Source organism: Panthera uncia, chromosome A2, assembly GCF_023721935.1.
Source record: "Panthera uncia isolate 11264 chromosome A2, Puncia_PCG_1.0, whole genome shotgun sequence".
NCBI classification, from domain to species: Eukaryota; Metazoa; Chordata; class Mammalia; order Carnivora; family Felidae; genus Panthera; species Panthera uncia.
The window spans coordinates 105234498-105249506 of record NC_064816.1 but is presented as its reverse complement, the minus strand read 5'-3'; the positions used below and the strand labels follow the sequence as shown (position 1 = coordinate 105249506).

The following is a 15009-nucleotide window of genomic DNA, read 5'->3' as shown; positions in this document are numbered from 1 at the left end:
AACTGAAAAAGGTCTATAGGATTGACTTATACAGTCACATGTGACTTTGGCAAGTACCAAAACTCATTGAAGACTTGCATAGAATTTAGCAGTGCACCAATGAAAGTATATCGTAATTCATGAAATACAAAAGCCAATCATTGCATCAGAAAATATTCAACTTCACTATTAATTTAGAAATTTTGAAGGTAAATATCACTTACCTAATTGGCAAACACCTAAAAAACTGAAAAGCATAAGAGTACCTAATGTTGCTAAAGGTGTAGATAAACAGAACACCATTTTCGATACAATGTTAATTAGAATCTTCTTTTTGAGGGCTGGTGTCTCTCTGATAGACAGGTAGACAAAGATAGACATAGATATCTCTATTCTTCAATTCATTTATCCCTTGCTAAATATATAAAGACATAATTAGATAAAGGTACAAAGCTATGTGTATACAGATACTGATTATATATTGTGCTTACAATGAAACTAGGAACAAATTAAATATGATTCAAAATCAGTATGATTTTGGTTCTTTTCGAAATCATTCAAGGTAACACTCATAGGTATGAAAGGCAACAACAGATTGCTGAATAAATACAAAACAGTCATACAGAGTACCTTATTTGTATAATATCATCCCATTCTCAAAAATTAGCATATGTAGGTAAAGAGATTTCTAGAATGGAATTAACCAAAATATTAATAACAGTTGTCTCTAGGTAATGGGATTTGAACACAATACATATAGTTCTTATGCTTGGATTTGAATGATCCACAGTGATGATGTGAGATCTTTACAAATAGTAACAACAAAAAACTAAAGCAGCAATACAGATCAAAAGGGAGCCTGGTAGTAATTAGAGCCCGCATACCAAAATGGAAAGATTTCTCAGAAGGAGGAATTAAAATGTGGCTATACCTCAAAATGGATGAAAGTACACACTTTGTCCTAAAGTAGGCTGGCTTACACAGTGTTTCTCAATGAAAGGCACTGATAGCACACTGGGTAGGGCGAATTTTCATTGTACTGATTCCCCCTGCAAAGTAGGTGGCATGCATGCCTCCACTACCAAGTCTTTATAGCAACCCAAACACTTTCACACATTTGCAAATGTCCCCTCAGTAGTTGCAAATCACTGGCCTAGAGGATTGGACCACTTCTAGTGATTTATGGTTACCACACAAACTGATTACACAAACTAAGTTCTAAGAATAAACATGAGAAGAACAATGGGTCATTATGATACCTAATCAACATTTAGATCAACATACCATGTCACTTAGAAAAGCCTTCTACCTTGATGCCTCTGCTCTATTATTTTTATTTTGCTTTTAAACTAACTTTAACTTTTGTAGCAATGTGGATGGAACTGGAGAGTGTTATGCTAAGTGAAATAAGTCATACAGAGAAAGACAGATACCATATGGTTTCACTCTTATGTGGATCCTGAGAAACTTAGCAGAAGTCCATGGTGGAGGGGAAGGAAAAAAAAAAAAAAAAAAAAGAGGTTAGAGTGGGAGAGAGCCAAAGCATAAGAGACTCTTACAAACTGAGAACAAACTGACGGTTGATGGGGGGTGGGAGGGCGGGGAGGGTGGGTGATGGGTACTGAGGAGGGCACCTTTTGGGATGAGCACTGGGTGTTGTATGGAAACCAATTTGACAATAAATTTCATATTAAAAAAAAAAAAGAAAAAAAAAGAAAAAGAAACTAACTTTAATAATTTTCAAACTTCTACCTTTAATCCTTTTAGCTATATACTCACAATTACATATTTTAAAAAACCAGATTTAAACTATATTTCTGACATTTTTTGGATTAAACAGAATTTAAGGAAAAGCGGAGGGTTACGTTTCACTGCATGGAAAAAGGGTGGGCTTTAAGGGAAAGGGTGCTAGGGCATTTGGGGGTTAATTAAATATACTGGAAGAAACTAGTGACATACAAAAGCAGACTTTGTTCCAGAAACATTTTGAATTAGGGACACATGGGGAAGCTGTCCTTTAGCTATAAAGCAAGTAGCCGTGTTGTAACATTAACAAAAACCATCATTTCTGTGCCTCTCTTAACAAATAACTGTTTCTACAGCCACATTACCATCCCAAATGGTAAACAAGGTAAAAATCATAGAGACTCCCATTTGTGTTTTTTTTTTTACCAACTCTCATAAATGTAAATTTATAAAGATTTTATCTTGTAAGAAACTATTTCAATGGAATTTAAAGTACTAAAGAAGAAGCTATAATGCATGGCTTACCAAGCATACTGCCAGCCACCAGGATATCAAAGAGTGTGTCTGCATAGCGACGATAATCTAATCTTGAGCCTGTGGAATCCAGAAACTTGGCTACAGCTTCAAGGTCATCACCAGCTTCATTAAGCCCCTGGACAAGTGTATCCCTGAAGACCGTGGGTTCGAATTTCTCTTTTTCATCTAAAATAAATGTTACAAATTATTCTTTTTTTTTTTTTTTTTAAACACATTCTATCCCAAGAGCAACTATGCATTTCTCTGGTTCATTGTTCTTTATTTGACAGTGTAATTATTTAAAAGTTTGAAGACAACTAAGTTCTACTAGATTTCGATGTTCTAAACCCCTTGTTTAAACATTTATTAAATCAAGTAATTTACTTTCTATTTAGAGGTGCCAAAAAATACATTAATTCTATCTAATACATAATAGAATTAATAACTGATCATTTATGTCATTCAGAGAATAGGCCAATGTAATCTACTAATCCTAACCATCCGAAAAAAAATAAAGTGGAACAATCAAAACTTAAAATTTTGTTTCATCTGAGATAAAGAAAATGATCCAGGGACAACTGCCTAAGAATAAAGGAGAATATATAAATAAACAAAGGTTAGGAGGGAGGAAATAAAGAGGGACATATCTTTTTTAAATTATTTTTATTATTAACATATAACATTAGTTTCAATCATCAATATATCAATTCTATAATTGACATACTACTTTCAGATATACAACATAATGATTCAATTTTATATATTTTGCAAAATGATTACCACAATAAGTCTAGTTAATATCCACCACCATGCATTGCTAGATTTTTTTTTCTTACGATGAGAACTTGTAAGATCTACTCTCCTAACAACTTTCTCTTATACCGTACTGTATCATTAACTACTGTACATTACATCCCTGGGACTTATTTATTTTATAACTGGAAGTTTGTTCCTTTTGACTACCTTCACTCATTGTGCCCACCCCTCCCTCTCTGCCTCCGGCAACCACCAATCTGTTTTCTATGAGTTTGGGGTTTTTTGTTTTGTTTTGAAAGACTCCACACCTAAGTAAGATCATATGGTATTTGTCTTTTTCTGACTTGTTTCATTTATCATAATGTCGTCAGGTCTATCCAAGTTGTTTCCAATGGCAAGATTTCCCTCTCTTTATGGCTCAATAATATTCTATTACATATGTATATACCACATTGTTTAATCCATTCATCCATCAATAAACACTTAGGGTGCTTCCAGATCTTGACTATTATAAATAATACTGCAATGAACATGGGGGCGCATATATCTTTTTGAATTACTCTTTTCATTTTCTTCAGATAAAATTTTCTTAGTTTGGTATTCTTCAGTTCTAAATTTTTTGAGGAACTCCCAACCCGTTTTCCATAGTGACTGTGCCACTTTATATTCCCACCAACATTTCATGAGGATTTCCTTTTCTCCACATCTACATTAACACTTGTTATTTCTTGGAGGGATGTCTCTTTTTACAAGGTAAGTTATTCCAGGGCACACTTAAAGTATTTAATATATATCATGAACTAGATATGTATATTTATAGCTTCAGAGCAGACGCTCTCAGTCTTTTTGGTCTCATGACCCTTTGCCACCCTTTACAAAAAGTACTGAGGATTCAGGGGCGCCTGGGTGGCTCAGTCGGTTAAGCATTCGACTTAGGCTCAGGTCATGATCTCTGTTCATAGGTTTGAGCCCCATGTTGGACTCTGCTGACAGCTCAGAGCCTGGAGCCTGCTTCAAATTCTTTGTCTCCTTCTCTCTCTGCCCCTTCCCTGTATCACACTCTGTCTCTGTCTTAAAAATAAACATTAAAAAAAAGCTACAAAATAAAATTACTAAAAAAAAAAGTACTGAGGATGCCAAAGAGCATTTTTGTGTAAGGAGGTTGTATCTATGGATACTTACTTTATAGAAATTAAACCAGAAAATTAAAAAATATTTATCAAATAAAAAAAAATTAGTATGAACCAGGCTTTCTTGAATCTCTTTAACACCTGGCTTAATAGCAGACAGATGGAGTCCCATATCCACTGTAATATCACACATCATGTAGCCTCTGGGAAACCACCATAAACCAGAGTAAACATGTAAAAGAGACAAATAATATCCTAGCATTATAATGACAATATTTTTGAATTTGTAGAAGCCCTGAAAGGGCTTCAGAGGATTTGGGAATAAAAATACATGTAGCTTTCTATCCTCAGCAGACTCTAGAGAGACTTCTTGTGGAAGGTCATTTGGAGTCAGATCTTTTTTTTTTTTTTTAAATTTTTATTTTTTAGTAATCTCTACACCCACTGCGGTACTCGAACTCATGACCAGCAGATCCAGAGTTATCAAGAGTTGCTTGAGCCAGTCAAGCACCCCTTAAACAAACCTGATCTTAAACAAAGCAAGGATCATACACTGTTGAAAAGAAGTGAAGATGATAAATTGGAGGAGGTCAGAAGAGGCAGAAAAAAAAAAAAGCTAAATTAAAGGTAAAAGTAAGATTCAATTCAAAGGACTTCTTCACCTTTACCTTCCCTTTAGGGAGAATGAGTTGGGTGTGGAAAGGGAGGGGCAAAAGATGAAACAGATACTTCACAAAAATCTTACCATAAATACCTTTAGGGAGATAAGTGGATACTGCAACTCTAAGAAGAAGGGAAGAGGGAAAGGAGAGGAAGAAGAATATATTATATAAAGAAAAGAAACATTTCATGAATAAAAGAGTTCTTGGAAATGGGATGTATGATAAAATAAGTTAAAAACTCAATAGTAAGAGCTGAAAGACAAAGCTGAGAATATCTCTTAGAAACGAGATTTTAAAAGTCAAGAAAAAAAGACCTAGAAAATAAGTGCAAAAAAATAAGAAAAAGAGCAGACAAGTCAAATGTTTAAATAATGAGCATAATGAGAATTTTTTTAAAGCAATCTCTACACCCAAGGCGGGGCTCAAACTCACAACCCCAAGATCAAGAGTTACCCGCTCCACCAAGCGAGCAGCTGGATGCCCTCAGAATTCTTTTTTCAAAAAGGAAAGAAATGATTTAAAAATTTCAAGAAAGTTTTACAGAGTTGAAGGACATGAGTTTCCCAATAAAGAACTGTCTAGACACCAGCACAAGGATTCAAAGTGGGCCCCCAACAAGGCTCACACATTATCGAGAAATCTCAACACTGGGAATAAGGCGGCTATTGGAAGTTTCGGGGGTAAAAACCCAAATCACATACAAACTACCAAAAAACCAGAATGTCATTAAATTGCTCCACAGAAATATCAGAAACCAGATGAAATTTCTTCAAAATTCTGAGGGACAACGATTTTGAAACCACAACTCAGTGTTCAGCCAAACTGTTAACTCAGCACAAAAGCTGGATAAATGTATTTTGAGACACCTGAGGCCTCAAAAATGATGTTTCTCATAGAATCTTTTTTAAAAGAGCTACTGAAGCAGACATTCGGCCAAAAATGAGAGAATAACTCGTGATTTTAAGTCAGGAGATCCCAGGAAAAAGGAGGAAAAAAGAACATGAGCCAGGAAATAGGATTCTCCAGGACACCGGTGAAAAGACATTTCAAACATTTCATGTTGACAGCTGTACTGCAGGCCCAGGGAGCAAACTGACCAGGGGAGCTTTTCACTAAGAGTCTAACGTGATGGAGGATAAGAATTCCTAAAGTTTTTGTATTGGAAGATTTACATAACAAAGGGAAAGGTTAGTATCGACTAGTGTTAAGGCACAGAAAACTCAGCAAAAAAGGGAAGATAAATTATGAAACATTAACTCCAGAGACAAAATGATGTTCAGAGAGATCAAACCAACCGCATAACAGTTGAGCTATGAATAGCAGGTATAAAGTCCCAATAATATAAACCCTAAATAGTGGCCAAGCTAAAACTGCGTCACAGAGAAAGAATTGAGAAGAGGTCTGCACATGAAAGAGAGCTAAATCTTCATCTTCCAGAGTATAAACAGGAAAGTCAGGAAATAACCATGTAAGGATGGTATTTGGTTACATGAATGTAAAAATTAAAAGAAGCACGTAAAAAGCAGAAGGCATTTCTCTGGGGGATCAGATTTGCTGTCTCTATCATGTGTCTTGCAGAATTCTTTTGACTATTTAAAACGCGTGACTGTGATACAATTAAAAACTACTTGAAAACCAGACAGCACCTGCCTGGTTTGTACAGACTCACTGTTTTCCTGATCTAGTAGAAGGGATGAGTTGTAAGGGGTTAACACCACAGCACAAGAACCAGAGAAGAATGGCATTCCCAGTACCAGTCAGAGTCACACAGCATAAGATGCCATAAAGACAGACATAAATTGAACACTATTTTTCATGAACAAGAGATAAAAGTCCTTTTGATGACATAAGCAAAACATTAGGCAGCCCAGAACATGCAAATGTTGAATGCAAAAAAAAAAAAATTATATATATATATATATATATATATATATATATATATATATATAATTAAGGTCTTGTTTTGTAGAGGGGGAGGAAGAGAATGGGAACTCCAGAGGAATAGATTATGAGAGGCTGTTAGAGGGGGTAATCGTGACTGCACACGAGGAACTCACTGGCAAGCAAGGGAAACTTCACTCCCCACTCAGGGTCCAGATTTACCAAAAGGTAATTCTCCTTTCCACTTGGGAGAGAAAGTTTTCTTTCCTTGTAATATGAGAACATGAGAAGAAAAGACTCTACAAGTTGTTTACTGTCTTGTAACCAGCTTTCAAAATCAACTGACGCCATTCCTGCAATGGCACTACGACACATTTGGATGTTGACTCAGGTGGTAGAACAGACTTTGATGATTTGAAAATTATTAATTTGAAGCAGTGGAAAATGAAAGCTGGTACACAGGTAAAAATCTAGACTATGCTAAGAATTCATGCAGAGGGCTTTGTTTTGAATCTAAGAGACAACTTAAAAACTTGTGTCTGCACAAAGCCCTTCATTTCGGTTTTATTTTCCTAAGAGATTTGCCAAGGAAGAGGAAAGTAAAAGGAGGGAGACAGCAGATCACGGCCGAAGATACTTCAACAGTGAGCAATAACGCAGTAGGTCAAGATGATCCCTTGTAGCTCGGGAATCTAAAGAAATTGTGATGGCATGAAAGGATTAATCATTCTTTTGTAGGCTGAAAAGCAACTCCCATCTGCTGAGATAAAATGCCCACCCAGTGGAATACAAAATTCCCCAACAAGAAAATGGCCACAACCCTGTCAAACGTTTGGAGAAACATGACATTTTACCCAAAGGTTCTTTTTTATCTGAAACAACATTATGTGTAATTTGTACTTCACATGAGGACAGTCTAGCAAAAAAACTAACAAAATCCTAATGAAAATATGCTATTACTCCTTGAGTTTCCATTTGACAGGTCAAACCTCCCTAGAAGCGGGAAGTATATAATTAGGGTCTCAAATTTATACTGTGTTGGTGAATCAGAAGTGTGACACTACAGAGTTAGTCATGCTGGCCCTTGTACTGACACTGAGAAACAGGTCTATTTCTGATGCTCAAATATGTCCATAAGTTATCTAAACAAAATGCTTTCACTGGAAACCATGGTAACTGTTTAATATAACACTTTTCCTACCTGTTAATTAAGTGATAAATAGCATAACTTACATCCCTTTTTGAATGTCACTTAGTTATAATAAATGAGTAAGAACTATGATGGGTTTTCTACCTATGTGCATACACACACACACACACACACACACACACACACACAGAGTTCAACATTTGAACATTTACTAGCTTAATTGCTAACACTTACTGAAAATCTAAGAGTGTTTAAAACTGTCAACACAGATGAAATGGAGTATGTGGTCACTCTGGTTGCCTGTAGTTGGTTACTTTTTTCTCTCTCCTATTTTCAGTAATTTTAATCCAATTTCTCTACAAAATTTATAAAGAGGAGAGTTCAGTCATTAACTATTTCATTTAGCTAAGCATAACAATGGCTCAGGGGAGAAATTCCATCATTTCAAATTCCCACAAGCCATACTAGAAAACATAATCTCTTTGAAGAAAGTATCATAAACAAGATGTGCATATTTTATAAAGGAAAAGAGTCTGAATGGATTTCTAAATGATGTGTCGCGTCATAATGTTTAATTTTGATCTTAGGCAATAAAAATAGTTTTGTTTCCCAGACTTGGCATGGAAGAGCATTATTAGCTTTGTTAGAAAACAATTTCAAATTGAAGACAGACCTTCAGAAGACAGCCTAGCAAAATGACCTTGAGATATCCTCACTAGATTTTTTTCCTTACCTCTACAAAACTGCCAGCCATTTATCTGAAGTCAGCCCTATCATAAGAGCAAAAGAAAAGCCAAAGCACGATAAATCATCAGGATGCAATTCACTATTATGAAGAGCAGAAATTGAGGTTGACTCCATTTTTTTTTTTTTTTTTTGGATTTCCAACCAGCAGTTTGGCACAAAATAGCTCAAGTGCTTAAATCCCCAATAGATCTGAGTTATATGAATCCACATCAATGGCAAATAATATATATTTCTGGGTAGCTCTGAGTATTCCAGCAGCGGTAAGACACAGGCACAATCTTGCCCACTAAATGAATCAGAGATAAACCAGCTCAGATTTAGAGAAAACCTTTCTGGCTTAAAACTGAAGACTGACTCTAAGGGCCAGTTGACTTGTTGAATCACGCCTGCTGTTGTGCAATACACCCTTGGGCCCTCTCTTGGCTTTTAAGCTCAGTTACCGTGAATCAGCGTCCCACGAATAAAGCTGGAGATCCAGGTCTGAGATTAACATGTTCCCCCAGTGGGCAGGCGATGGCAAACCTTTCTGCACCTCACAGTTGGACATATATTAGCTATTATCACATTACCAGGCCCAACAATACCTTAACTATAATTAGCTTTCTGAACTATATCATTCCTTACTGATGAAATCCTTCTGAAATCATCCACATCATTTTCCCCCCCATTGACTGCTTTAAACAATGAGATAAGGAAGGCACATTGACTGTAACACCTTGTGTTAATATCAGGGTCCAGATTTCAATGGGGAAATATCATGGGGACACAATTTATATGACAAAGATGGGACTAAGCAGAAGGAGATGGCTGAGGTCATATGTATATTAGTTTATAGGGATGAGCCAGGGATGGAAAAAAAATAGAAAACGGGAAAGCACAAGACAAAAATTACTGTACAAAATAACCACCTTTTGCTTAGTTTACAGTTTCTTAGTTTCATTGTTTCAGTACGAATGTGAATTCCCTGCAAGCAGCATCTACAAAGAAATCCAGCCTCACGGCTATCTAGCTACTCTCATGAACTCTTCCACTCCATTGATTGCATGGAGACTTCTTTTTCTTCTGCAAGGCTAGACTTGCTACTTATGCAGACACAATCCTTACGCAAGACAGCGGAAGGTTCAGGGGCCACCTCAACACTGGAAATGCCAAAGCCGTAACATATGGGTCATCAATTCAACAATGTAGCACATGATACCATTACATGCCATTATGTTTCATAATCAGTAGTGAGGCCTTCAGAGAGATATCCCACCATCATTTAGCTTTCTACATGATATTTCCTTAAATACGTTTCAGTTACTATCCTAGTGTTAGTCAACATAATAATCTTGTACCATGTTTCCTTTTAAAAAGTTTCCTAATCAGGTTATGGCTCAGCTATTTTTTTTTTTTTTTCTTTTAAGTCCAAGAGGACTTCTGTATAAGAATGCCAAACTGATTAAACACTTGAAATTTAAAACCATTCTTTATGCAGAAAGGGTAGGGAGATGAACATGACCTAACAATAAGTCATTCACACAAACAGAAATTTCCCCAGTCATTAAACAGGTTCGACACTACCTTTCCACAATAAAAGACACTTGAAAATACTGAGTTTTCAAGATACTTAGGCAATACATTTAATGTGACCTCTTAAATTCTCAAGAGTAAAAACTCCTCAATATCTCCTTCCCTAGATTACCTCTCTCCCAAGTTTTACCATCTTTGCTTTCAACATTTCCTTAAAAACAACAAAGAAAGAAAAACTCAAATATAAATGTGATGTCAAAAATAGTAAAGTTTATCTAGTGTCTTCCTAGCCTCACAGGAGAGTGAGGAAACCGAACAGACAGAATCATCCTCATTTTGTAGATAGACACAAAGTTTAGACAAGTTAAATGACTTGTCTGAGGTCAGAGACCTAAATAACCTTTCAGAGGCTTGGAGGCAGAAGAACTTCAGATTTTACATTCAGAGCCCAGGAGAGTAGAACTAGTGAGCTTAGTTAGGTGTGAACAAGGATAATTTGAATCCTTCCCCAAACTCCTGTCTTGCTGAGAACTTCACCTACTCTCTCAGCCCCCCAGTCCCACAAATATGCAGCACAACCTACCCCTTTTCCGAGTTTTGAACCGCTGGCCTGTTAGCACTGGCTTCTGATGCTTATTCATAAAATTTCTGAAAACAAAGAAAAAAAGATTATATATTTCAAATAAGCAGTTCATACAAAAATGTATGGCTAATAAGCATATGTTCAACCTCACCTATACTGAATATACTTTTAAAAAGCAAGGTGTAATTAAAAAAATTTTTTTTAATGTTTATTTATTTTTGAGAGAGAGACAGAATGTGAGCAGGGGTGGGGCAGAGAGAGAGAGAGGGAGACACACAGAATCTGAAGCAGGCTCCAAGCTCTGAGCTGTCAGTACGGACATGGGGTTCAAACTAGGGAACCATGAGATCACGACCTGAGCTGAAGTCATATGTTCAACCAACTGAACCACCCAGGCACCCCAAAGCAAGGTATAGTTTTAACTGTTGAACTGGCAAAAATTTTTAAAGTTTAATAATATCTAGTGTTGACAAAAGACATAGGGAAAACCACAGACATAAACTCTGGCATAGGGAATAAGTTCCACACAATACTTTTGGGAAGCATTTGGTGAATATAAATATTTACATGTTATAACGTGTAGTCTAGCATTTCTTTTCCTAGAAATTTACCATTTTACCTGCACAAATATGCATATTTATGTGTGTGTATAAAGGTTTAGCTGCAGCATTGTTGAATGCATAAAAACATGCAAAGTTAAATGCTCATAAACAGTCATCTGGTTAGATAAGTTATCATAAGCCATTAAGTGGAATGTTATGAAGCTATACAGAAGAATGAGTTAAATCTAAATAAATGTATTGCACTTCTTGCTCTGGCTACCTCTCTGATTATGTTTCCCACACCTGCATCTCTCCCCATCACTCACTGTGCTCCAGCCAGACTGCCCTCTTTCTTCTTCCAATGTGCCAGAGAAGGTTTCCTCTCCTCTGGGAAGATCTCTCCCCAGCCCTTGAGGTGGCTCCCTCACTGACACACTCAAGGGCCTCTTTTTCAGAGAGGCCTTACCTGTACATCCCCACTACTGGTGTCTGTTCTTTCTCCTTTTACCTAGCTTTACTTCGCTTCACAGCCTTTAGCAGCACCTGACATTCCACTGTTATCTGTTTGCCTGAGGTCTACTTCTCCCATGAGGGTGCAACCTCTAGGTGAGTAGGGACTTTGTCCGTTCTACTAAAAGCAGTATCTTTAGCATCTAACACAATGGTAAGTAAAGAGTGAGCATTTAGTAAATACTCGTTAAATAAGCTGTTGCAGACATGGAAAGATGTTCAAGGCACAGTGTTAATGGAAAAAAGCCAGTTAAATAAAAGTGTGAAGCATAACTTTTTGGTTAAAAAGAGAGTATATGCAATATTTGCTTTTCTCTGCAAGGAAAATTTTAAAAAGAATCAATTATCTTAAAAAAAAAAAAAAGTAAAAAAAAAACCCTGCTCCATAAGATCTTTTACAAATTAAGAATAACTTTGTTGGCATTAATATTATAACCTGAAGATATATCCAGGTTGCCTAAATTATGAAGACCAAACAATTTAAGAGAATGTCAAGCAAATGATTTAATTACCTTTCAAGGGTCTTCTTTAAATTGTGATTTGAAAATGTTTAGATTTTTTCTGATTAAGTCACTATTAAACAATCAAGAAAATTTGCAGTATTTAAGCGAATTATTTATGTCTCAAAGTTTAAAAAAAATCTTCAATAACATGGAAAAATTATTCACTTTATACACCAAAACCTTCTTTCCACAAACAAAAGAAGAAAATCTCCTATTTTCATATAGAAAGCAATCTGCTTATCACTCAAAACTTTAATCATAATTTAATTGGAATTGATTAAAAAATAAAGTAACAAACACAAAAATTTCTTCTATAGTTTCAGTACAGACAATTTTTATTAATACTATAGTGTGAACTTAATATATCATGCTTTGTGATATAAAGGTGACTAAGCCAGATTCCGTGCCCTCAAGGAGCACGCCTAGGGGAGATAAAATCCACAAACATTTACAACTCAACAGAAGTACAACCTAGAACAAGCTCAGAGAAAGTGATGGCTCTTGGTGTTTGGGGCAGCTGCTACATACTGAAATAATTACAAATGCAATAAACTCTATTTGATACAAGTCAGAAACAGAGCTTCTCATGCATTGTTTACATTCACCACAAAACTCATTCAGAAAGTTCCTCATTGGCATTTTCAGCAGATTCACTCTGGATTAGCAAACAGGTCACTGGGGGTACATGTGATAAATGGGCGCGCACATACATGTTTATAGTTTCTACCCCCCCTCCCCAAACATCACAAATATCACATAAAATGTTTTCTTGTGCCAGCAAAGAAAAACACCTGGTAAAGAGTTTAGGGCTCATACTGAGATATAAGAAAAATAGACCCCAGGTAGCCAGAAGCTTTTCCAGCAGATGAACACGCAGGAACGAGTTACTCTTTGCCAAAGATGTCTCCATTTTGTAATCAATAAAAAATACTTTTGAAGTGTGAGCCTTCACTAAGAGTTTTATTTTAAGGTCCAGAAGATAAACTCACAGAATTCTCTACCTCTACCTTTGCATTTTGTTGCTCTTTTTTCTGCTAATGAGGAATCACCACAAAACACAGCCTACCAACGACAGAGTTACTCTATTTTAAACATCTTTAGCTCCATTTATATTTATACTTTCTTCAGTTCTAAACACAAAAGTTTGTTTCTTCGTGGTCTAGTTTCCTGGGCTTACCATTCACACTCTCCATATACTATATGTGGAAGATAACATAATAAACATGCAAACAAAAAAGTATACAAAGATCTTGACGAACACAACAGCAAATATTAAAACAAACACAAACAGAAACTCACCTACTGGTATTGAAAGACTAAATGAAGATATTCTGCTCAGCAAGTCTCTATCGCTTAGCTGTTACTATTTAGAGCAGAGGTCTGGCTTCTCTCTAAATTTAGCAATCCACGCTACATTATAATCTGCTCCAGTGAGGGTCAGGCTTTATAAGGCACTCACTGAAGATGTGGCAAAAGAGAAGCAAGGGCACTTTGAATAAGAAACTGTGCTAGTTTAAACCTGGGAAAGTAACAAAAAGTAACAAAGACAGCTCTATTAGGCCAACATCAAAAGCTTATTTTTATTGGGTTGCATTACAATTTACAACTTGACAACAACTAGAAATGCATACTTATGTGTGTATGTGTCTATGTGTATGTGTTTTAAAATAAATTTTACAGAATCCTCAGAGACAAAACTTATGTGTGGTACAACCTATGCATGCATATATGTATGCATATAAAACAATAAGCCAAACACACAGACAAAATAAAAATAAGCTCATGCTGTCCCCCAAAATGGAAAAGCTCCAGGGTTTAAAATAGTATTATTCAAGAAAACTGTATGCAAAATGGTAAAACAAAATGGATTTAAATATTTCACCTGCCATCTAAGAGACAAAATTTCTTGGATATTCCACAAGACAAAAAAGACAGTGAAGTATTAAAATGATTCAATCAACCAAAATTCAAAACTAAGCACCCTATTCATGAAATAAACATTTTTTGAATACATTCCTATTTAAGTCTAAATGGAAAGAGTTTTAGGTTTAACATAATAGATGAATTTCACCCACCTCCCTCTATTAATATTCTAGCTGTCCTGGGTCCTTTGCAGATTCCATCCCTTACTCCCAACAGGACTCAGGGCCCAAGTGTGATGATGGGCCAGCACTCAGATGGACTGGCCTCTTGCCAACAGTGCACTAATTCTGCCAGTTGTCCAGCACACCGTGAGTAGACTGCCCTGTTGTATGTGCTCTTGCTGGTGCTCTCCTTCTTTCATTCCCTTCATTTTGGAAAGAATGTGATCTGCCAGAGAAGGACTTCTTACTGTTCCTAAAAGGGGATGATTGTTCTTCTGGTCTGGATAATATTTGAAGTGTGATAATCTGCCTTATGTAATATGTTACACTGCTAATATGCACATATAACTATGCTATCCAAACAACCTCAACTTTAGGAATACGCATACACAGGGGGTGCCTCGGTGGCTCAGTTGCGTGAGCATCTGACTTTGGCTCAGGTCATGAACTTACAGTTCGTGGGTTTGAGCCCCGCAACTGGCTCTGCGCTGACAGCTTAGAGCCTGGAACCTGCTTCGGATTCTGTGTCTCCCTCTCTCTCTCTCTAATATAAACAAATAAACATTAAAAAAAAAAAGTTGTTTGGGAAAACAACTTGACCTTTAAGAATCATGAGTATGCACACAGGACAGTGGGGTGGAAATCTTCTGCAAAGGGATAAAAGAAAATTGTTTCGGCTCTGTGAGCTACATGGTCTGTTTCAACTAC

At 36.3% G+C, this 15009-nt stretch overlaps 1 protein-coding gene across 3 annotated transcripts in view; it reads right to left on the bottom strand.

Annotated features, from left to right (window-relative positions):
- BZW2 (basic leucine zipper and W2 domains 2) overlaps positions 1–15009 on the bottom strand; it is a 62782-nt gene that overhangs the window by 29061 nt on the left and 18712 nt on the right. Inside the window, exons 1-3 of one of the 3 annotated variants that reach the window (XM_049641575.1) lie at positions 13517–13734; positions 10663–10727; positions 2251–2427 (exon numbers count right to left, since the gene is read on the bottom strand). In XM_049641575.1, coding sequence (XP_049497532.1) covers positions 2251–2427; positions 10663–10720 — 235 coding nt within the window. In that variant the 5' untranslated portion in view covers positions 10721–10727; positions 13517–13734. Of the gene's footprint in view, positions 1–2250; positions 2428–10662; positions 10728–11530; positions 12025–13516; positions 13735–15009 lie in introns of those variants that run through there. The other 2 variants (XM_049641574.1, XM_049641576.1) reach the window with 2 other exon arrangements.